General features: G+C 45.4%; 1 protein-coding gene across 3 annotated transcripts in view; it reads right to left on the bottom strand.

Annotated features, from left to right (window-relative positions):
- The window catches only part of PDE1C (phosphodiesterase 1C), a 496227-nt gene that overhangs the window by 364548 nt on the left and 107356 nt on the right, over window positions 1-24323 (bottom strand). For all 3 annotated transcript variants that reach the window (XM_047763086.1, XM_047763091.1, XM_047763087.1), the window contains exon 3: window positions 15746-15917. In XM_047763086.1, the coding sequence (XP_047619042.1) occupies window positions 15746-15917 (172 nt within the window). The remainder of the gene's footprint in view (window positions 1-15745; window positions 15918-24323) is intronic.

Genomic DNA, 24323 nt, shown 5'->3' with positions numbered 1-24323 from the left:
TACCTTGATTCTAATGATAGTTTCATGAGAATATACACAGGTCGAATGTACCCACTTGAATACGTGCAGCTTTTTCTGTTAATTAAGTTTTAACAAAACGTCCTAAAAATGTTCTCTGTCTATGCCTATGATAGTATTTATTTTAGTGATATTTTAATATTAATTACATAAAATACTAATATTTTTAAAAATAAACACCACTGCACAATACAGTAATTACTGATTTACTTTCATATTTCTTCCACTAAACTTCAGGTTCCTTGCGGGCAAGAATTGTTCCTGGCACATATGTTCTCCTCTCCTTTGCCCCAAGGACCAATTTCTGACTCTAGTCTCTGAGCTCCTGTTTCCAGACAGGGATGAAGGAGAGTGGAAAGCACACAGGCTCTGGGGCCAAAACGATGCAGGTTTAACACCTGGCTCTGCTCTTTCTCAGTCGTGCGTCCTGGGGCGAGTCACTTCATTCCTTCGATCCCAACTTTGCTTGCATGTAAGAGGGGAATGACACTGACACCTACCAGGAGCAGATCAAAAAGTAGTGACTGTATCACCCCTGTGAGTAACAGGTCAGCAAAAGACACAAAAACCATCAGCACTGGCGCTGTACAGCTTTAGTGAAAGGGCAAGCTATCTTTTTTTTTTTTTTCCGGTCTTTTCTAGGGCCACACTCGCAGCATATGGGGGTTCCCAGGCTAGGGGTCGAATCAGAGCTGTAGCCACCGGCCTGCTCCACAGCCACAGCCATGCCAGATCCGAGCCACGTCTGCGACCTACACCACAGCTCATGGCAACGCCGGATCATTAACCCACTGAGCAAGGCCAGGGATCGAACCCGCAACCTCATGGTTCCTAGTCGGAGTCGTTAACCACTGAGCCACGACAGGAACTCCCAACAATCTATCTTGAAAATATCGTTGTAATAATCAATTCAAAGTTGTGAGAAATGCGCGCCAACCCACTCAACTTAAGGGGTTCGATGCCCTTGGAACCAATGTTTCCACTTGTATTTTTCTACCCTTAGAAATACAGCTTAAAATGGGGAAATATCCTAGATGCATGAGGATTTTCAATACAGCATTCCTGTAAAAAATGAAAAACTGGGGACAACCTAAATCTCCACCATATATTCTCTCCCTCACTCTCTCTCTCTAGCTCTCTTACACACACACACACACACACACACACACATTATGTAGTAACTTGGAAAAACGCTTAAGATAAAACACTCAGTGAAAAAATTTAGGATACAAAACTGCATCTACACTATAATTACGACTGTAAGAATCAGGCATGGATATAAAGACTTCAGGAAGGATGCCAAAATGACAGCAGGGAATATATTCAGGACTTTTTTCTTTACCATTTATCAAATGTTCTACAAGTATATTATTTTTATGGCAAAATTTCACTTTGTAAAAGATGAATAAAGGAGGACTGGTGACTAAGAAACTGAGGCAATGGCTCAAAGTGAGTTTACCCGGAAGGTGGTGAAAACACGTCAGCCCTGAAACTATAAGCAAAAGCAGTCAGTGCCCAGCAGCCTTCGGAAAACCTCCACGTATCACACTCCCCAAAGAAAACGTGCAGGTCGCCTGCATTCTGTTGAGTTGGCTTTTGGGGAAAGACAACATAAGGGACATTTGGTGACACTTGAGTTATCTAAAATGGCATGGACATATGGCATCTCAGGGGGTGGGAGAGCTTATTCTGTGATCATTCCGAAACCCAGACGTCCCTTCTGGATAAATGCAATGAAGAGAAGGGAGCAAAGTCTGTTCCTGGGAGCCATGGCGAGGAAAGGCCTTGAGGGTCATTAGAAAAGTGGTGGCCCGTGGAAGAAGCACACACAGAGGCAATGTGGACCTGGGAGAGAGGGAGGGAAGGGAGACAGGGCCAAAGCCGAGCCTGCAGTGCAGCCACAAGAGCAGTTCTCAGGCCCGCAGTGCTCCACCAAGCCGAAGCTTTCAAATCATACAGCTCTCTGGGCCCTGCCCCAGGGATGCTGGTTTAATCGCTCATGAGTATACTGCGCAGCCTGGATTAAGAACCACTGAAATAGATGGTAGATAACAAGTCTGAAGCGAACAGAGATTGCTAAGTGTAGTAAAAGGAAAGGGTTTCAACTGGGAGAAAATGGAATCAGCATGAAGGGAATTCACCTGTGGTTCGTGGTGATGCTACGGATGGTGATCAACAGAAAAGGGAAATAATTTTAGAATCTGGCCAGTCGGGCTTTACTGCTTTATCTTAGGCCTCTCTCTCCCCCCTCCCCCCCTTCTCCACCTCCTCCTCCCTCTCTCTTTCCCCTCTTCCTCTCCGCCCCTCCTTGTCTCTCTCTCACACCCACACACACTCCTCAAAATGCTGAACTTTAGTCAAATAAAGTTATTCCTGGTGATATTTTATAATTTAAAAAAACTCCAATTAGTAGAGATCTGGGACTAAGCTACATGATTTTTATTTTTTTAATTTTTTTTGTCTTTTTTTTGCTATTTCTTGGGCTGCTCCCACGGCATATGGAGGTTCCCAGGCTAGGGGTCTAATCGGAGCTGAAGCCGCTGGCCTACGCCAGAGCCACAGCAACGCGGGATCCAAGCCACATCTGCAACCTACACCACAGCTCACAGCAACGCCGGATCGTTAACCCACTGAGCAAGGGTAGGGACCAAACCCACGACCTCATGGTTCCTAGTCGGATTCGTTAACCACTGTGCCACGACGGGAACTCCTACATGATTTTTAAATCTTTTTTGGGGAAGTTCCCATCGTGGCTCAGTGGTTAACGAATGTGACTAGGAACCATGAGGTTGTGGGTTCGATCCCTGGCCTTGCTCAGGGGGTTAAGGATCCGGCATTGCTGTGAGCTGTGGTATAGGTCGAAGACGCGGCTTGGATCCTGCACTGCAGTGGCTGTGGCATAGGCCAGCGGCTACAGCTCCTATTAGACCCCTAGCCTGGGAACTTCCATATGCCGCAGGTGCAGCCCTAGAAAAGACAAATATATATATATATATATTTTTTTTTAAATGATTGTCAAAACACAATAAGATGAAAAACAGTACAGAGAGCTCCCATGTACCCATCACCCAGCTTCCACCAGTGATAACATCTTACACAACTACAGTATGTTATCAAAACCAGGAAGAAATAGAGAACCCAGAAATAAACCCAGACACCTATGGTCAATTAATCTTTGACAAAGGAGGCAAGAATATAAAATGGGAAAAAAGACAGTCTTTTCAGCAAGTACTGCTGGAAAACCTGGACAGCTGCATGCAAAGCAATGAAACTAGAACACACCCTCACACCATACACAAAAATAAACTCAAAATGGCTTAAAGACTTAAATGTAAGACGAGACAGCATTAAACTCCTGGAGGAGAACATAGGCAAAACATTTCTCTGACATCAACCGTCAAATGCCGTCTTATAAACAGAGAATAGCAAATTAGAAATTAATTGATTCAGGTAAGAATCATCAATGACACCAAAACCACTGCATAAGTGTTTGTTAGGAAAGAGGACGATGACATCTACATCATCTCAAAGTTATCTCCCCGAGAGCTTATTACCTACAAAGGGGAGAGTGGCACCTGTGCAGTAGACACACGGGGGAAACAACCTTAACGCAGCAATCAAAGTTAACAGGACAATCAACAATCTTCTTCCTGTTGCTGCACTGAGGACACAACACCCATGTCACTTACACAGTTTTTCTGTCAACGCTAAGAACCTAAATCGAATCGCAAGGAACATCCTGCAGCACAAAACACGTGACCTGCTTGCTTTAAAAGGTTAACATCACAAAAGACAAAGAAAGACTAAAAAACGGCTTCAAGTTTAAGGAAACTAAAGAGACATGGCAACTAAGGGTAACATGTACTTCAAGAACCTGTCCTGGATGAGAAAAAAACATTGCCATAGAAGACATCGGAACATCTATGGATATCTAAATGTAGGCTATACTAGGTAACAGTGTATCAAGGTTAAGCTTCCTGAATTTGGTAATTACAGTGTGGCCATGTAAGAAAATGGTCTCATTCTTAAATGACACAACCTAAAGCTGAACGGTTTTCATGGTTCAGAAAGAAAAAAAAAAAAGATAAATAGATGATAGATATACAGATTTGATAGTAAGCAAAAGTGACTGTAGGTGGAAGATAGTAGTTCATTTTACTCGTCTTATAATGTCTCTTAAGGTGGAAAATTTCTCAAAATAGTTTTTTGAAAAACAATATAGGTACCTACCAGTTGGCTTAGAGCTAGACACAAAAGCCTGATTCAGTGCTACTCATGGAAACTTAATGATCAAAAAAACTCAACCCTAAAAAAAAAAAAAAAAAAAAAAAAGGAGTTCCCATTGTGGCGCAGTGGTTAACGAATCTGACTAGGAACCATGAGGTTGCAGGTTCGATCCCTGCCCTTGCTCAGTGGGTTAACGATCCGGCGTTGCCATGAGCTGTGGTGTAGGTCACAGACACGGCTCGGATCCTGCGTTGCTGTGGCTCTGGCGTAGGCTGGCAGCTACAGCTCCGATTAGACCCCTAGCCTGGGAACCTCTATATGCCGTGGGAGCGGCCCAAAGAAATGGCAAAAAGACAAAAAAAAAAAACAAAAAAAAAAAACAAAAAAAAATACCCTCAACCCTGACATGGTCAGACATGGTCCAAAAATAAAATAATTAAACCCTCAGTGGAGAAACACAAAATTTAATAAATATAATTCGGCCCCCTTCAAACACCCCTTTCTAATTCTCAATCTGGACCATTTTCAAAGAATGAAACTGATGGACAGATCAAGGTTTGGGATCCTTAATCCAGATCTGTGGTTTGATCCCCATCTTCCTGTTTCTGACTTTGCAAAGTGTGCACGAATGACACGCAGTTTGCAGCGTACCTGTCTCCAAGTACTGGACTCCATCCATCCCTGAGCCAGAATCCTCACCTCTTCCAAAGGAGGACAAGCGTGTCTGCGGCTCTTGTTCCAATAACCATCCTTCCCCAACCGAGCGAGCCTCTGGGGTCTAGAGGTAATTCATCTTAGCAAATTCACCTCTGGCTGTACTCCACAGTCATCAATAAGTGGGGAGCCGCTGGGCGACAGTTATGGGGCTGTCTATTCAATAACCATTAGCGACCACTGCATTTAGAAGTAATAGGGAAAAAATGGCCCCCGTTCCAATCCATGTGGGAAAGCACATTTTTCACAAGTTTCTTCCCCGGATTGTCCATGCACTTCCTCCACAGGTGTTTAGATCCCATGCTGTTCTCCAGCTCTATTATTCCAGCTCTGCTGCAGGCCAGGGAATCTTAATTCTGATGCTCCTGCATGTAGAGGACATAGGCGCAAACATATAATTCCTGATTCTGCAACTTAATTTTTTTTAAAATATGCAGTCTTTTTTCTGCTTCCCCAAAGTTGTCCAAGACCTCCAAAGACCTCTGCCTATGGAAGAAAATGGAACCTTCTTCTTGTGGTAAACAGCGTCCTGCTCTATTTGGTCCCAACTTCACCTTTCCAACGCTGCGTCCCTTTCACGCACCTTAGACACACATCCAACACCTCCTTCCACACAGGGCATGTCTTCCTGCCTCCTGACCCCGGCTCACGCAGTCTCTTTTGCTTCCCTTTTATTCGATCATGACACGGTGGCCTGTTTCATGGTTACACCGAGTGCCATTCAACACTGATCTATGTGAGGCCCAGGGGACGGAAGTGAGCATCAGTCTAGTTCAGCTCATAAGGCTCCAGTGCCAGGCAGGGGATGTGACAGCAGAAAAGGCAGGGGGCACTTGAATGGGAAGAGAGCCTCTGTCATTAGAAAGATTCAACGAGAAGGAAACTGCTCCTCTCCTGTTAACAAGGGCGGAACCCCTGCCCTAACGCAGTAAGTGAGAATGAAAACTTCTACAGAGCAAAACACAAGGTCACCTGATGGTGAGGTTAATAATGTACACAACCCAGGCCTCTCACTGCTGAGGACAGGGACCAGTGACCGAGCAACGGATACCCAGACTTGTATGATTGTGGGGCACAGTTTTAAAGGGTTCTGCTTTATTTTTATTTGGGGAACCTTAATTTTACTGCAGAAAAACAAACGAGATGAGATCATTCATCACTGAAAGTTTACAAGGCACAACATCTGGTGCTTTTGAGGTATTTCCCGGTGGAGGCCCCGTATCAGTTAGGCCAATCTGTCTTTTCACCTCATCCACCATCGAGACTTCGCCTGAGGCCTGGGAAGGAAGAGGATATAATGCAGGAGAAGGAGGAAGCCAGAGACCCAGCTCTTCTGACCTGGGGCGGTGGGGGGTGAGGGGGGTGGCGCTGGATCTGAAGAGGGAGGAAACCAAGGCGCAGGAGGCAGGGGTGAGACCCTCTCAGCTCTTTCTCGATGCACATCCACCCATAGCCAGAAAGTCCACCGTGCAGTAGTGAGTTAGGTACAGGAAGGCTGAGTTTTTGCTTTTCCAAACTGTCTTTTGGGTTCTGCATGGGTTGGACAGGCCCCAGAGGTCCCCACAAGCTCCTGTGGCCGAACCTTAGAAACTACCTTGGATTGTGACTGGGGAGCTGGCCCCTGAAGAGGACATGGGGTCAAAGGAGCCAAGGGCTAAAGGCCAGACCATCTGATCCAGAACCACATGAGAATTATGACCAGACCTCAGGATCCCAAGTGCTGCCAGAGCGGGCAGGAAGCCATCCTTCACTCAGAGGGAACTCCAGGGCCTCCCTGTACACTTCAGGTCTCTGTGGGACCCATGACAGACGTTCCTGTTGCTCACTGGGAGGCCTGGGGGTGGACCCACGCTGCACACTGGCAGGGAGATGGATGGAGGCTCCGGGAGCACTACAGCTCCCACTCCTCCCTGTGGGATCAGCCTGGAATGACTCACACTTTGCAAAATGTGCTGCTAGGGGTTATTCTGTTCAGCTTTAAGCGCATGCTGAGAGGATGAGGGCACCTCAGGTGAGCACCATCCAAAGGGTGGGAACCTGGATTCCCCAACAGCCTGATGAGAATGTGTCTGGTTTGAAGGATGCGCTCCCAAGGGGAAGTCAGCCCTGGAGACAGGTCCACTGGCTGGGTCCCAAAGTGTGCAAACCATCTGCACTATGTCCAATGTTCTTTAGCATTTCCCTTGGACAAAAGAAACAATTCTGTTTGGGGTGTGAGTCCAAATGCTCCCTTCTTATATTGTCATTTCTTTAGCTAATCCCAATGTTTCAGCAAAGTCTTTTGTAGGCAATAAAAATACAAGAGATTAAAAAAATAAATAAACGGCGGCCTGCCCCATGTTCACCCCACCACTAGAGCCCACGGGGAAGATGCAGCCTCAAATATAAAATATAAAATCAAGTAGAGAAAGCTGGCCTAGGGTTTCTAGGCTAGTATCTTCGAAGCTGTGCCCACAGCACAGAGCTGGTCGCGGTGGGCCAGCAAAGGATCACAGTATGGGGAGGGGGGAGACTGCATTAGCCCAGGTCCTTGGGAAGCAGGTGCCAAGGCAGGATTAGACAAGCAAGAAATTTATCGGAGGAACATCTGTAAGACTTTAGGGAAGGAGTCAGGGACAGATGAGACGCAGGCCTGACTCCCAGTGAAGGAGAGAAGGAAAGAAGCCTGGGTGGCAGCATCTTAGATCACAGCACAATTCTCAGCAAAGTTTGGCAAGGCTGTCAGGGAGCCCTTGAACCAATGTAAGTGTCAGAGGAGTCCCATGTCTCCAGGAATGGCCACCCCTTAGTATCCCTGACATTCTCAGTCGCCGACTGAAAGTGCCCTTGAGAAACACAGGCTGAGCCATCACAGGCACAAATATTCTTATGCAGAGGCAGGGGCCATGGGTCAAGTGGTCAGAGAAGTGAGAGGTGCAGTGACATGGTGACCACAGAGACAAACTCCCCCTTATCCAAAACACCACGGAAGGACCAGGAAGAGCGCAACAGGAAAGGTATCTGCGTGATATACGCTTTGTCGATTTCCAACACTGGAAAATCTGTCTATAAAAACTTACTTACAAAGAAAAGCCTAAATATTTCTCTTGTGGGAAGCTAAAGCTGCAGTAGCAACTCTTCTGAGCTTTAAAAAAAAAAAAATCAGAATTCATTCTTTTGGGAGTTCCCATCGTGGCACAGAGGAAACGAATCCAGAGTTCCCGTCATGGCACAGAGGAAATGAATCCGTCTAGGAACCATGAGGTTGCAGGTTCGATCCCTGGCCTCGCTCAGAGGGTTAAGAATCTAGCATTGCTGTGAGCTGTGGTGTAGGTCGCAGATGCGGCTCGGATCTGGCGTTGCTGTGGCTCTGGCGTAGCACGGCAGATGTAGCTCTGATTAGGTCCCTAGCCTGGGAACCTCCATGTGCCGTGGGTGGGGCCCTAAAAAGACAAAAGACACACACACACACACAAAGAATTCATTCTTTCACATTTTTCCCCTTCACAGACTTGAGCAAGACTCCACAAATTTGGATAGCAAAAACTAGAGATGAAAAATGTCAACTCCAGGGAGGCAGCACTAAGTCACGACAGTACGGGTCTCCAAAGTTCCTGGTGGGTGACCAACATATGGCACTAGAGAAAGCTGCATATGAGCTAATTGGGAATTTTAACCCATGATTCACCCTGGGGTGGAGTCCGGAGCTGCAGGGGACACTACCCCACACCATGCCATATCATCAGCCAGATTGCACATTTCCTGAAAGTGATCAAAGCAGAAACTAGCTTCTTGGCTACAGCCCCTGGTGGAAAAATGACTGCCAAAAGACAAAATGAGGATGAGTTCAACGGTTTAATTCTGCAATCCATTAAATGGGATCTGACAACGCCTTAATCTCATCTACGGCCGAGGCTGTTGGCTCAATGCAGCTCTGCCCTCTGGAACGTATTCTTAGTAAGCTATGTATAGAATCAGAAACCCTTTTGCCAAAGCCCAAATAAGTCCATTCTGCGTTGGGAAGGGAAGCTCATCAAGCCCCTCAGTGATTCTCTAGGGAGTGAGCAAGCTCTTCTTCCAAAAGCAAAATTACCAAAACCTGGCAACTCAACCCACGTTGAGTCACACAGTTCAAGGTAAGTAACAGAGACGGCCGATGACTGGACGGCTTCAGAACTTCCACTCCTGCCCAAGCAGGTCAAGCCAGTGGCCAGCCTTGCTCACTAAGCACCCACTGAGCTCACATTCCCAGCCTGGGGCTTACTGCACAATCCAGTCACGAAGAAGGGGCCAAGGTATAGAGGCTCAATCCACTCCTAAATAGGTTTTTGAAAACGGAGAGAAAAGGTGTCATATTCACAGACCACTTAATCCAAGCAACCGGACCCAAGGTCAGCATTGTTTCACTGCTTCCATTTGCAAAATGAGGAAACTGAGACTCAAAACCATGATTCAAATCCCAGGATTTAGAACAGCATCTGCAGATTTATTCGTGTGGTATTCCAAAGCCTGTGCCTCACTCCTTAGGCAGTGGTCCCTGGACCATCCCATCACTTGAGAGCTTATTAGAAACATAGACTCACAGGCTCAACCCAGACCTACTGAATATGGATCTGCATTTAATAGAATCCCTCAAGGAATTTTTTGGACACAAAATTTACCTTAAAGGGGCTCCTATGCAAAAGGGGTAGGTATATTAAAAACATAAATTTGGACTGGAAAAAGGATTTAATGCAACATAACAGGGTCAGTCTCACAGGATAAGCCTCAAACAATATATCCAAATTGCACATCCAAGTTAATTGAAACCAATCACACTATTTTATTTCACCAACAAGGTGATGTGATGGTAGAGGAGCATGGGGGTGAGGTAAGGCTCTGGAGTCAGGTGGACTGGGTTGAAATTTCCACTGCTGGGTGGTTTTGAGTAAGTTGCTTGATCTCTCTGAGTCTCCGCTTCCTGACTTGTACAACTGAAAAGCAATATTCACCTTGCCAGGATTTGGGGAGATTAAATGAGCAAATGAATGCACACTTCCTGGACACAGCAAATGCTCAATAAATACGGGTTTCCTTGACTTCCAGTACAACCTGGGCTGGGTCTCACCTTTGCACATGCACACACTAGAAGCTGGGGAGGAAAAGCGTTCTCAGCAGCCAGCTCTTTCCTGTTCTCTTGGGTCCTCTAGCGGTAGGCAGGTAGATTCCCATCCCTGAACAGAGCGGGACGGGTCTGCCTTCCTTAAACTCCAGGTTCACTTTACTCTCTCAGCTCTTTTAAGAAAAACCAGAGCAGCACAAGAGGTTCAAAGGGGTGGGAGGAAACAGGAACAGGAAAACAGGCACCTGGGGTGCAGCTCCCAGGAGTGTCTACTTTCTGGACACTGAGACCTTTGCATTGAGTTATGGTTTCCACGTTCGTCTTTTCAAAAGTCTCCGGTTTTGTAAACAGACTTTTCATGCCAGAGGCTTGGTGAGCTTTCAGAGCCCACTGTGTCTGCACCTGGAACCACAAACTCACGTCTGCTTTGATTCACTCTGTGTGTATATGCTCAAGGCAGAGTGGGAAGACACAAGTGGTCCTTCCTGAGCACACGCGAGATGCTGACACTGTGCCTGCCTCCTTCATGTGTGTTATCTCCTTTATATCCCCTCGAGAACCCTGAGAAGGAGGCGTCTTTATTCCTATTTGAAATACGAAGAAACCGAGGCCAGATTAGAGAAATGCCCTGCTCAAATTAACAGAGCAAAATATTTTAGCATTCAGAGGGAGATTAAATATCATCTCGTCCAGTGGCTCTCCAAGTGTGGTCCCTGGACCAGCAGCATCAGCACCACCTGAGCGTATTAGGAAGGCACGTTCCAGGATCCCACCCAGACCTGGAGGCGAGCCCTAGAGTCTGTCTGAACAAGCCCTCAAGGTGACTGTGAAGTACCCTTAGTTTGAGAACCTAACTAAGGTGCAACTTAGTTAGGTGCAACCCTCAGATGGGGCCATCAGGAAAACAGAGGCTCAAGAGACGAAGCAACTTGCCAGCAGTAACAGAACTGAAGCTAAAGCCCAAGTAGAGCCACTTTCAGAAGTTGCATTTTCCCACCTGGGTAGCTTAGAATGTCCCTTTCATGGGGGGTAAAGGCTAAAGCCGAGTGCAACACAGCACAAAACCAAGATGCCTTCCAGAGACACTGGCTGGGATTGGGAACCTGGACTGCAGTGAGGGGGCCCGTCCCTTCAAGCCCTGGTGTCTTTCTCCCAAGAGATGGAGCATTTGTCTCATCACCACTGCCCAGCAGAGCGAAGGACTGCAGGGCAGAGAGTCAGGGAGGGTGTTCAGCATTGAGATGCTATAAACTATCAACTTACAAGCCTTGGGGAAAAGAGGCAATGCCTCTCATTTTCCAAAATCTTTATCTTAAAATTGGCTTATTGAATTTTTTTTTTTTTTGCTTTTTGCCATTTCTTGGGCCACTCCCACAGCATATGGAGGTTCCCAGGCTAGAGGTCTAATCGGAGCTACAGCTGCCAGCCTATGCCACAGCCACAGCAACGCAGGATCTGAGCCGCGTCTGCAACCTACACCACAGCTCACGGCAATGCCAGATCATTAACCCACTGAGCAAGGCCAGGGATCAAACCCACAACCTCATGGTTCCTACTCGGGTTCGTTAACCACTGCACCACGACAGGAACTCTGGCTTATTGAATTCTCACTTTCTTCTACACCCTCTGACATTAGTGCTAACTAACATAAAAACTTGTCCATCAGCGGTAGTTGGCTGGAAGAAGAGTTATCTGAAAGTGCAGGTTCATCATAAGCATGCCTTTTGTGTTAGCTTGCAAATTATATATTTATTTGGGGAAGGATTCTGGGAGGCTGATAAGAATGAAAAGTAGGGCCTTAAAGTCTACTGAGGTTAACCTTGACTCCTGCCATTGGTGTCCACCAATTTATAAGTAATAGTCCTTGTTAGTTTGTGTTTGAACTCAATCAGAACTATAAGCTCTACCTTTCTGGGCCAGTTTCTCCATCTCTAAAATGGACATCATCTTTGGGTTGCTAAGGCCATGCCTGGCAATATAAGAATACCCATCATTGTCATTGTAGTAAAAGGGGACCCAGGAGAAACTGAAACATACAAACTTTTGAAACTTTTTTGAAAAACAGCCACCATTTATAAATGTAGAGACACTTCCTTTCCTTTGAGAATAGAGATTAAAATTTAATTTAGGGCAGACTGTCCCTTTCATCTAGAAAGAACTACTTATATGAAAATACTATGCAAATATAAAATAAATATACACTCTTTGTCCTGAAAATAGCTTGTATGTAATTGTCTCCACATACCTGCAAAGACATAGAAAAGATTTCTGGAGAAAATAAAAGGAAGCATCTGACCCCTTCCCTTGGAGGACAACGTTGTTAGGCAAAGCTGTTAAACTGTGGTGGTGCTGTCTGAGGCCAGGTGTCAGGAAAAGTGGCCGGAAGCCAGAGGCAGAGGTATCATAAGAAACAGGTGATCTGGACTCCTGGTGTAGACTTAGAACTGAGGTCAGCAAGTCCACCTTCAATGTGAGACCCTCACTGGCAGGTAGTAGGAAGCAAGAACAGGATGCAGGCTGACTCTTTTTAGGGCCGCACCCGCGACATAAGGAGGTTCCCAGGCTAGGGGTCCAATTGGAGCTACAGCTGCCAGCCTACGCCACAGCCACAGCAAAGCAGGATTGGAGCCACATCTTTGACTTACACCACAGCTCACGGCACTGCCAGATCCTGAACCCACTGAGCAAGGCCAGGGATCGAACCCAAGTCCTCATGGATACTAGCAGGATATGTTAACTGCTGAGCCACAGTGGGAACTCCATTTTTTTTTTTTTTTTGGCGGGCTGACTCTTAAACCCCGTCAGTAAGCCTGGGGTCCATGGGCACAGTTAGGGGGAAGAACCCCTAGGAAAGACCAGACTTACTGATAATTTGGCTCCTTGGGCTTTAATGTCATGCAGTTTGGGTCTTACCTGACAATAAAAGCTGGTGACCACATTTCACGGCCCCAGATTCCAAACGCCCTCTAAGTGTGAACAAGGAGAGAGAGAAGGGAGTATCCAAAGCTGTCACGTATCCGGTGTTGTGGTAACGACCCTGTGGAAGGAGCTGTGAGGACGATGCCAATTCATGAGAACCCACGTGCTCCTCCTCAGCAAACCTGACTCTGCAGAACCGAGACGGCAGGATGTTCACAAGTCCATGCTCAAATCCCTTAATTGTGTGGGAGGATGTGTTTAAGTGTGCCCACGGGTGAGGGCACACACACACGCAGGGCACAGTGGCTGAGAGGCTCTGAATTTCAGAATCAGAAAAAAGAACTCAATAGCTCAATCTCAGCCAAGAGATGACTGTACTGCTTGGCTAAAGAAGTTCTCTTAGGGCCTGAGAGCACTGATCACGGATGCAGCCCTGAAGTTTAAAAGTGCAGGAGTATAACACACCGGGCTTCCTCAATTTCCAAAGTTACTAACGCTGGAGTCAGCTATTCTCAGGTTTTTTCACTCCTGGAGTGAAGAAGGAGGTGAGGGAACACACAGTGATGGATTCCTATCAGCATTTTTTAAAATCCAGCTATAACTCATTCCTTCTCTGTAATCCAAAAGGCATACCGAAAACAAGCGACATTATTATAAGGGCAACCTTGACGCTGCTCTAATTTATTTCTTCATCAGTAAGCTGTTCCATTTCTTGCTTATAATATTTATGCACAACAAATCTCACAACTGACATGACTGCCACATGTTGAGGACAGCTGCCTTAGAGAACATTCATCCTCTCGTATTGCCACTGAAATCAACTTTCTTCTTTGGAAGAAAGGATGGTTCCAGAATAGCACACAGTTGTATTAAGGAGATCAATAAATGAATAACCCATGCCAAAATAGTTCTGGCTTCCACTGCTGTAGGATTGGCATATTTACACCTGCTGTGTTTTTCCCTCTGCCCCAAGTGCTATAAAGAATCGAAATAAGTCCTGACCTTTACAAACGTATAACTTAATCTCTTTCTGGAAGCGAGACATTGGCACATGATACAACTAGCAGATCAAAAGAAGCACATGGCCATCAGTACATTTTTCTCTGTTGAAGCAATGGGATGATGGAAATGAAGTCGGGCTAGCAAATAAGATGTTCTTTTCATGAATGCAGCTCGTTAGCTGCTCATCGAGAAGACCAGGAACCTGGTCTGGGGTGGAGACGTAGCTACCAGAAGACAGTCTATGAAGGGCTGATTCCACCAGAGCTGCGCGGCAATGTAAACACACAGACCACGGGAGCTATTTGCCCTCTCCTCTTCTCTTACGGCACTTGTGAAAAAAAAAATTGCAGGTTCATAGAATGTACTTCTCTCTACTTGTGTGGGTTTCATTGAAACCTCACAATGCAGGAACCAAGCCCTCACTAGCAATATGAGAGGCATGTGCCTTGCAGTTCTTGTCCCGCCACATTACATAAAGAAGTCCAAGCCGCTATTCATCACGCCTTTTCAGACCTCATCTATAATCCAGTCTATACTAAGAACCTTCACACAATGAAATGCCTTTTACTGGGCAACTATACACATCACCTAGATCCAAAAGAAAGCACATTAATCAAGGACATTTCAGGGACCCCAAGAGTTGTCTGATTTGTTTATGAGGGAAGAAAAGGGAAGTGCTTTGTTTTGTTTTTTTGTCTTTTTGCCTTTTCTAGGGCCGCACCTGTGGCATGTGAATGAGGTGAGACTAGGGGTCTAATCGGAGCTGTAGCCGCCGGCCTACGCCACAGCCACAGCAACGTGGGATCCACGCGTCTGCAGCCTATACCACAGCTCACAGCAACACCGGATCCTTAACCCACTGAGCAAGGCCAGGGATCGAACCCACAACCTCATGGTTCCTAGTCGGATTCGTTAACCACTGCGCCATGACAGGAACTCCAGAAAAGGGAAGTTTATATGTTCTACTAGCCATGTGGAGAGTATGAAACCCTATATAACAGAAGGAAAAATGAAAGAAGTAAGATTAGGATAACAGGAGGGAAAAGGAGGGGAGGGAGGCAGGCTGGCAAAAAAATGACTAAATCTAATACAGGACTACTGTGTATTTCAAAAGTAAATGTGAAAAACTCCCTCGGGAAAAAAAAAATCACTCTTATACCCTACATCCATACCCAGCCTGGTTTCTATTTAATATGGATAAGAAGGTGAAGCAGTGGTGTCGTGATGAAAGTGAGTACGAGAAACAAAAAGAAAACACAAGAGACCTTTGCAGAAAGAGGCAAGGCTAAACGAAGAACAGAGTCAAGAACCCCTCAGAAACCACCCAAGAAGAACCTCGCTTCATTTCAGGAGGCAGCAGCTCTCACGTCTCTTACAACTAGAAACCTTCCCCCAGCAAGGGACTCGAAAGGCATAGGGCTGAATGCATTCCCACCACGTGCTTTTTCCCTGTGCACTTATCTCCGTGTGTCATCCTCCTTTGAAGCAAAAGACTCATTAATCCAATTCAAATTGCCAACATCAGGAAATCCTTTGCCTCAGCATTTAAACGCCAATACCGCTTAAACACCCACAGCAACTTAACTACAGAGATGGTTTTCGCTACATTCGGGAAATCCAGCCAGGAGTCCAGCGAACATTAATTCCAACACAACTTCATCAATTCTAATTAACTCAGTGCAAAGAAATGAGGTAGTTGACTGGCCACGCTGATGATGCATCGAACTGGACTGAAATAACTCCACAAGCAAGTAAGAAGGAACAAACAGTTGCAATCCACCAAACCTGAAGGATGTTTTCACCAAGGCTTCTGGGCTGTCGAGCTGAGGCAATTCATCCGCTAGGATTTCCTCCGGTGGTCGGGGGTCGTGGACGATGGTTGGCCGTGGCTTCTCCTTGACATTGCCTGTGAGCCCATCGATGAGGGAGTTCCACAGACAGTTCTGTGACTTCGACCCTGAGGCATGAGGGGAAAAAAGGTGTGTATGTGAATTACCACCAGCTCCATGTCCTGCCTTGTCCAACTCAGGATTTTCAAAAGCAGGGCAGGAACCCTCATTACTTAATTGCCATGATCTCCACCAGCATCAGAGGATTCCAAAAGATACTGGTCAGCAACTTGGGGGGCACCTAGGATTTTTTTAAGTTTACATACAAAAATAGGCTTGGAGTTCCGTTGTGGCGCAGCAGAAACGAATCTGACTAGGAACCAGGAGGTTTTGGGTTCGATCCCTGGTCTTGCTCAGTGGGTTAAGGATCTGGTGTTGCCGTGAGCTGTGGTGTAGGTCGCAGATGCAGCTCAGATCCGGTGTTGCTGTGGCTGTGGCATAGGCTGGCAGCTGTAGCTCCGATTCGACCCCTAGCCTGGGAGCCTCCCTATGCCACAGGTGCGGCCCTAAAAAGCAAAAAAAAAAAAAAAAAAAAAAAAAAAGAACTAGAACCCACTACAGGCAGGTTTATTCTTCTGGAAGAACAAGATTCAAGGAAAATGACACTGAATGTTTACTAACATCCTACCCTTCAAACACTTCAAACATGGGAGATGAACATTACAGGCAAACCTGCAGTGGATCCGATGCCACAAAACAGGGTCTGATCAGCCAGGAGATCAAGGTCAACATCCACAATGATGTCGGGTACCCTCGACATGACGTGAGGAAAGCAGCATGTGACTGTCCTAGTCTTTCCCCCCAAAACACCAAACTCCAGTGTATTAAGCATGTTTCCAGCTTCTGTAACTTTGGTGTTTTAACATCTGCCCTGCATGCATATCCCAGACAGGCCTTGTTCCGGACGATCAGATAATACACCTGAGTCACTGTGCCTTGGCCTCCTGCCCTCCTCATCTCCCCCCTCAATCCTCTGGGAAGAGTCCCCATCCCAGGGGCATGCTTTTCAGATACAAAGCAACCAAACCAGAGTCCACACCCCAACACCTCCCTTACCAAGCTTTGACATTCTGAGCCTCGAGGCACCCTCCCCAGTGACCTCAGGCAGGTACTAGACAACTGGGTACAGCCTCTGTGCCCCAGAGCACACTGAAATTATTCAAACTAGCCAGTCCTAAGCCTGCTTACCCTGTGTGGGCCATTCCTTCCCACAGAAACCACAGTGAAGGCACTTGTCCACATGTGCTCCCACCCCCCCTGTCTCATAACAACCCGTGCTTCTCAGCATGGCCTCCACGGTGGGACAGGTGCCCTCTCTTTCTGGATCCGTGAGTATCAACAAACTATCTCAATAGCAGTCATCCCCTGATCTGTTACCATTTATTTTATTATAAAGAATAATAAAACTTATTAAAACATTCAGTCATAGGGAAAACATCAGACAAATCCCAACTGAGAGACATTCTGCAAAACACCTGACCAGCCCTCTTCCAAACTGTCAAGGTTATTACAAAAACAAGGAAAGTCTGAAAAACGGTCCCAGCCTAGAGGGGCCTAGGAAGACATGGTGACTAAATGTGGTATCCTGATGGGGTCCTGAAACTCAAGAAGTACACTAGGTAAAAACTAAAGAGATCTGAATAAAGGATGTGCTTTTATTAATAATGATGTTATTAACATTGTTTCATTAACTGTGGTCAATGCACTGCACTACGATAAGAGCTCAGTAATTGGAGAAATGGAGAAGGGGATGTAGAGGAACTCTTCGTACTATCTTTGCAAATTTCCTACAAATCTAAAAATGCTCTAAAATTAAAAGTTACTAGGAGTTCCTGCTGTGGCACAGTAGACTAAGAACCTGACTGTATAGAATAGATTTACAAGGAGATCCTGCTGAATTGCATTGAGAACTTTGTCTAGATACTCATGTTGCAAAGAAGAAAGGCTGGGGGAAAATGTAATTGTAATGTATACATGTAAGGATAACCTGACCCCCTTGCTGTACAGTGGGAAAAAAAAAAAATTTAAAAAAAAGAACCTGACTGTGGCTCAGGTCACTGTGGAGATGCGAATTCAATCCCTAGCCAAGCACTGCGGACCACAGGATCCGATGTAAACTGGCACAACACCGTAAATCAACTATACTTTAATATAAAAATAATAATAATAAAAATTAAAAAAAGAATCCGGCATTGCCACAGCTACAGTATAGGTCACAGCTGTGGCTCAGATTCAATCCCTGGCCCAGGACTTCCACATGCCATGGGTATGGCCATTTTAAAAAATTAAAAATACAAACAAAGAGATATTAAAATAAATGATAATAAAATATATAGTTATTTCAAAAGCCTATGAGCAAGTTTTTATTTAAAATAGAGCCTAAGGGCATGACTGTTACCATTACCCAATGCGCTCTGGCCAACTCTGGTTATGCTCTTCCCAGAAAAGAAAGAAAGCCTTTATCTTTGCTCAGATATACTGTCAGGTCTCCTAGTCATGTCCATGGAGCTGTATCCCTCCGGCGGCGGGGCGGGGGGGGGGGTGGGGGGAGGAGGCTTTTTCTACCCCATCCAGGCAGAAGGAGTATCTTCCTAATTCAGAGACTCTCTGTGGGCACAGGAAGGGGTGGACGGAGGGGTGAGGAGCAGTGACTGCTAAGGCACAGCACGCGACAGGTGTGGCGAGAACAGATGTTTACGCGCATGGGATGCCCCCGACCAGCCATCCGCAGGCACAACAGAAGAAATCGCCGCAGTTTGTTGTGCCTGAAGCCTGTCTCTGCAGCTAAGATCAAAAGAACTTCACACACAAAAGGGAGCAGCTCACGCGGATCCCTGAAGCTTCATCAAGGACACCTATGGGTCTGAAAACAACTCTTAATGACCATGGCCATGACTGAGCTTTTTGGGGTGTCCCACATCCTAACTGCCTTTGTGTCAATCAGGAGAAAACTAAAGCACATGAGGGGCAGGAAACAGCCCCCCTCCAACTCCTGAAATGCAAGACAGCTTTTTCAAAGCCCTAAACACATATTTTAATAAGATTTGTTCCTATGAGTGAAGGTCTGGTTCTGTGTTAACGAAGGTCTGGTTTGAGGAAGAAGACAAAGCAGCAGCCTGTTTTCTTAAATTTGATCTCAGTGGAGGCCTTACTGTAAATTCCCTGCCCATTTCCCTTCCTCCTTTCTTTTCTTTCTTCGTATGTGTGTGTATGTGTGTGTGTGTGTGTGTGTGTGTGTGTGTGTGTGTGTGTGTGTGTGTGTGTGTGTGTCTTTTTAGGGCTACACCCATGGCGTGTGGAGGTTTCCAGAATAGGGGTCGAATTGGAGCTGCAGATGCCATCCTACACCACAGCTCATGGCAACACCGGACCCTTAACCCCCTGAGCCAGGTCAGGGATCGAACCCGTGTCCTCGTGGATCCTAGTCGGGTTCATTACCACTAAGCCACAATGGGAACTCCCCTTCATCCTTTCATTTATTCATTCAGTATACACATTTGAATTCCCTCAATATGACAGGTTTCATTCCGGGCTCTAGAAATAGAAAGATGAATGAGACAGGTTCCCTTGGGATGCGTCAGCCCATAAGCAGTCACAATAAATGGGCAACACACCAAACCTAAGGAGCAAAGAAAGCGCCACAGGAGGCAGAGGGCTCACCTGCCTGCCTCAGGGCCCAGGGCAAGTTCCACAGAGAACATGACACCTGATATGGGGTTAACGCAGGAGGGAAGAGAGAAAAGAGCGTTGGGTGCAAACAGCAAGTGCAAAGGCTCAGGGGCATAACAAAGCAGTTGTTGTTGTTGTTGTTGTTGTTGTTGTTGCTGTTTTTTGCCTTTTCTAGTGCAGCACCCACTGCATATGGAGGTTCCCAGGCTAGGGGTCTGATTGGCGCTGCAGCCACAGGCCTACACCACAGCCACAGCAATGCCAGACCCGAGCCGCGTCTGGGACCTACACCACAGCTCATGGCAACGCCAGATCCTTAACCCACGGAGCAAGGCCAGGGATGGAACCCACAACCTCATGGTTCCTAGTCAGATGCATTCACCACTGAGCCATGATGGGAACTCCACAAAGCAGTTCATTAAGGCTGAAGCAAAGTGAGAGGGCGGCGACCAGGGATAAGGCCAACGATTGGTTGTACAGGGCCTTGAATAAAACGCTAAGCATTTTAGAATTCCTCTGTAGGCAAAAAAAGAACTAAAGATTTTTAACCAAGGTTAGGTGACAGGACCGCTTCTGTGTTCCCAAGAGGAAACTAGACTGCTGTAGAGCCGTGAACCTGGGGGGATAGCAGGGCTGGAGGAAGAGCTCTGTGAATCCACTGCATCCGTAGGCAAGACAAAGTCTACATACATGACTCATTTTTAAGTATAAATGGATGTGATTAGTAAACTATGAATGTATGTAAAGGCACCAATGAATTCCTAACAGCGTTTTCATCATTTTCTCAGTCAGTGAATTTGAAGGTCATGTGATCCAAGCAACCTCCCCATGAGGGGTCCCAGGCAGAAGTTGTCCCTACAGCTGCAAAGATACACTGACGAGTTGAAAGGACACTGTGGCAGAAGCTATAAACGGGATCCACTCCACACTCATTCCCAACTCCCTTTTTACTTGCCTTCCTCTTTTGAGGAGGCCAGAAAACAATATACTCTATTTCCCAGCCGCCCTTACTGCTATGGCTAACCATATGCTATAATTCAGGCCAATAAAACATAGGCGGTAATTCCTAGGACTAGTGTCTCTTTCCAAATTAAAAAGTAAAGTCTCAGCAGGTGAAAAACACTTTCGTCCCTTTAAATTTGGCCTTTCCCTTTTATCCCCTTTGCCCTTTTCTCTTCTTCCTACTGGAAGGTAGATATGTGTCAGAGCTCCAGCAGCCGTCTTGTAACCATGAGGTGACAAAAGCCAACATCTCGCCTACGGAGAGTAGAAAGGTGGAAAGAACCTGCGTCCCTGACAACACAGTTGAATGGCTTCCCTGGTCTCCCTCATCTCCAGGTTTCTAGATGTGAGACATATGAAAACATCCTCATTACATTCTTAGATTGTCAGCTGCTTACATTCAAATGTATTCCTCAGTATATATATATATATATATATATATATATATATATATATATACGCTTATCACATTACCATAAAGGTGTTCCCCATACCCAAACACTACCATCCATAAAGCATTAGGAATTGATATTTTAATAAATCCTGCAATTTTCTTCTGAAAAGCATAACTATGTTGCACAGTTTTCTCATGTTAAAATTATTAATGTGTTAAATGCAAACTGTCAGTAACACAATTTTTATAACTTATTGAGGCATTTCCTCACAGTTTTTAATATTCTGGGAAACTATGAAAATAGAATCGGCCTGTTTCTCTTGACCTTTGAGAGCCCAGAGAACAATTATTCTCATGGCATAGCCTTTGACTGGTTTTGTTACTTTTTAACTTAAGGGTGGGGGGGGGATCTTTGCTCAAGAAAATGTTGGGAACCAGCAACACAGCAGGTTTCCCAGTTGTGAGTACGTAGGAACCTAGAACTAAGCGATCAGCCTGGAGGGAAACTGGTCATGCGCAAACGAGGGGTCTGGAATGCCCAGTGATAACGAAGACAGAGAAGGATGGGTGGGCTTAGGAAATAAGCAAGTGGAACTCGTAAGATCTGGTAACTGATTGGGTGTAGAGGATGAAGGAAGAGATGGCAAAATGGACCAAGGTTTCTGTTTGAGCATCTAGGCAGACGCTGATGCCCTTAGAAAATGCTGGGAGTGAAGCAGCTTCTGGGCCTAGAGTTGAACTGTGTTCTGAAAAGTTACATTTCAAGATAGAAAACATAAGCAAAGATGCCCTCCGTATTCATGAAGAGGAAGCATGCAGGTGATGAATACACAGTTCAAATGAGAATACTCTATTTCAGCGAACACCTCTATCAGGACAGAGAAGAAAAGTTTCCATAGCATGAGAAAGCGGGTGAAAAATGACCCTTCTCACTGAACACAAACAATAATAAGAAACTAAAATAATAATAAACGTTTTAAAGAAGGGCAATATCAGAGCCCCTGCCCTGTCCTGGAGTGTTGCAGCCATTCTCTGACTTGATAAACACTGTAATTAAGTAAAACTTGGGCTCCAGCCACAAGGATCTAATTATAACAGCTCATTAGCGCTGTCTCACCTATAACCTGGCCCTAAGGCACAAACCCCAGAGAGATCCAGGAAGCTGGCATAACATGAAGCCTTATAAGGAGAATTTTTGCTATTTCTGTTTTAATCTCTTTCAGAAGGCAAATGATTGACAACCGTCGGCTTTGATGAACAACACAGCACAACTTGGGAAGACTTAGGAATGGCAGATAGGCCTGAGGCATGAGTCCACGGATACACGCCAACCATCAACAGAAGGGGATTTGTGTCTGTGCCTCCAGTACTCTAGGACAGTGCTGAGGACCTCAGAGCTCTGTGCTAAATGCTTCAAGCCATACAGAAGCCTTTATTACACCATCCCTGCCTTCAAGAAGCTTTGGAGAGGCATCAAAGTGCAAGGCAGCTACTGAGGGGTTCAGACTAGAGGCAGTCTTTGTAAAAATGAAACAGTTTTCCCTACCCTGTGTCCCCACCCCCTCCATAAACAGTGTTGAGAAAAAATGGTTAAAGACTTTGAAAAGGGAATGGATGAAAAGTCTGCTGGGTATCCTGGCCAGCTCCCCTCTCTCTGTTATCTCCGTTTTCCATTATCTTGCAGCTACTTCACAGTTCTGTAAATTGGAGAAAACTGATAGGAAAGCAAATGACTTCTGTTTAGAAATGTCAAGGGTGTCCTATGGAATGCAATGACTGTAGATACTGATGTGTTTTGCCAGTTTTACATCCAACAAGCAATTCATCTCAGCAGTCCTGATGGGCTTGTGTATTTGTCTGCTCTTTGGACTCGGCATCAAAGCAGCTGTAACATCTTACTGGTTTCTTCACCAATTAATGAGTTAAATAAGACCTTTAACACAGATTCACTCTGGATTTGTATGTTTGTTTTTGTTTTTGTTTTTGTTTTTGTTTTTTTTGGTATTTTTGCCTTTTCTAGGGCTACTCCCTCGGCATATGGAGGTTCCCAGGCTAGGGGTCTAATCGGAGATGTAGCCACCGGCCTATGCCACAGCCACAGCAACAAGGGATCTGAGCCGAGTCAGCAACCTACACCACAGCTCATGGCAATGCCGAATCCTTAACCCACGGAGCAAGGCCAGGGATCGAACCCGAAACCTCATGGTTCCTAGTCAGATTCGTTAACCACTGTGCCACTACTATCCCAAAGAGAAAGATCTCTGTAAACGGATAAGGAGTGATTTCCAATATGTATCCTAGGTGGGGAAAAAGCAACATGCATGAGTTATTTATTATTCTCTCTAGTATTTGATATTGTATTATGCTCTCTTGGGTAAAAAACAGAGGAAATGTATTTGCATGTCTTCGCAAAAAACAAATAAGAATCACAGACTAGAAAACATGAAAATGGTTACCTGTAGGGGGTGGGTTGAGAATAGGCAGAACACACTAGAGATGAAAGACTTCATATTTGTGGACAGTTTTCACTTTCAGACTATGCCATGTTTTAATATTCAAAAATAAAATAAAATAAACAAGGAATAAAAAATCTTAATACTCCCGTGTTGCTGTGGCTGTGGTGTAGGTTGGCAGCTACAGCTCCAATTAGACCCCTAGCCTGGGAACCTCCATATGCCAAGGGAGTGGCCCTAGAAAAGGCAAAGGTACAAAAAAAAAAATCTCAATACCAACAGGAACAAACAAGTCTATCCATATATCAAATTGGTAACATAACCATCATGGAAAACAAGAGCTAATTTAAACCCATTTTGAGTACAGTACTCTAACTGTATATCCTCAGAGGCCAACTCCAAGGGCACACACATAAACACACACTGCAAAGAAATCCTGAACTTCCCGTAGTAGGTTTCTAGTCAGTAGCAGTCATAAAGTAGTCATCTAAACTATGTCACGAAGAACTCAGGAAAGAGCGAATGAACCATTATCACAAGGATGCAGGGATCCAGAGGTCTCGACTCCGGAGAAGGAAAATATAAGTGGGTAATGAGAGCATGTGAAGAAGAATCTTGTGGCTTTGGATCTGGATTAGAACTATCAGTGTAAACGCCTGACTGTTTTCAACAGGACTTGAAGAGATGTTTGTTGAATAAACTAATTAATACATAATGGACTGTTTTTCAAAAAAAAATAAACACTTAAGTGAAAAGTGAACGAGCATAGTTCTGTCAATTTTAGGTAAAAAATATATCACAGCAACTATACTAAGACTGAAACAAAGAATACCATGATGTCCAGAGAAAGGGGCCTTTCTTAGCCCATCCCGAATGGCTTCTGATGCTTGGCCTAGTTTACTTAGAAAGTAGACGCTGAGACAAGGCTCGTGGCAAGTGGTTTCCTTGGAAGTGAT

The sequence above is a fragment of the Phacochoerus africanus genome, chromosome 16 (assembly GCF_016906955.1).
Source record: "Phacochoerus africanus isolate WHEZ1 chromosome 16, ROS_Pafr_v1, whole genome shotgun sequence".
In the NCBI taxonomy this organism is placed as follows: Eukaryota; Metazoa; Chordata; class Mammalia; order Artiodactyla; family Suidae; genus Phacochoerus; species Phacochoerus africanus.
This window is presented reverse-complemented; position numbering and strand designations above follow the sequence as displayed.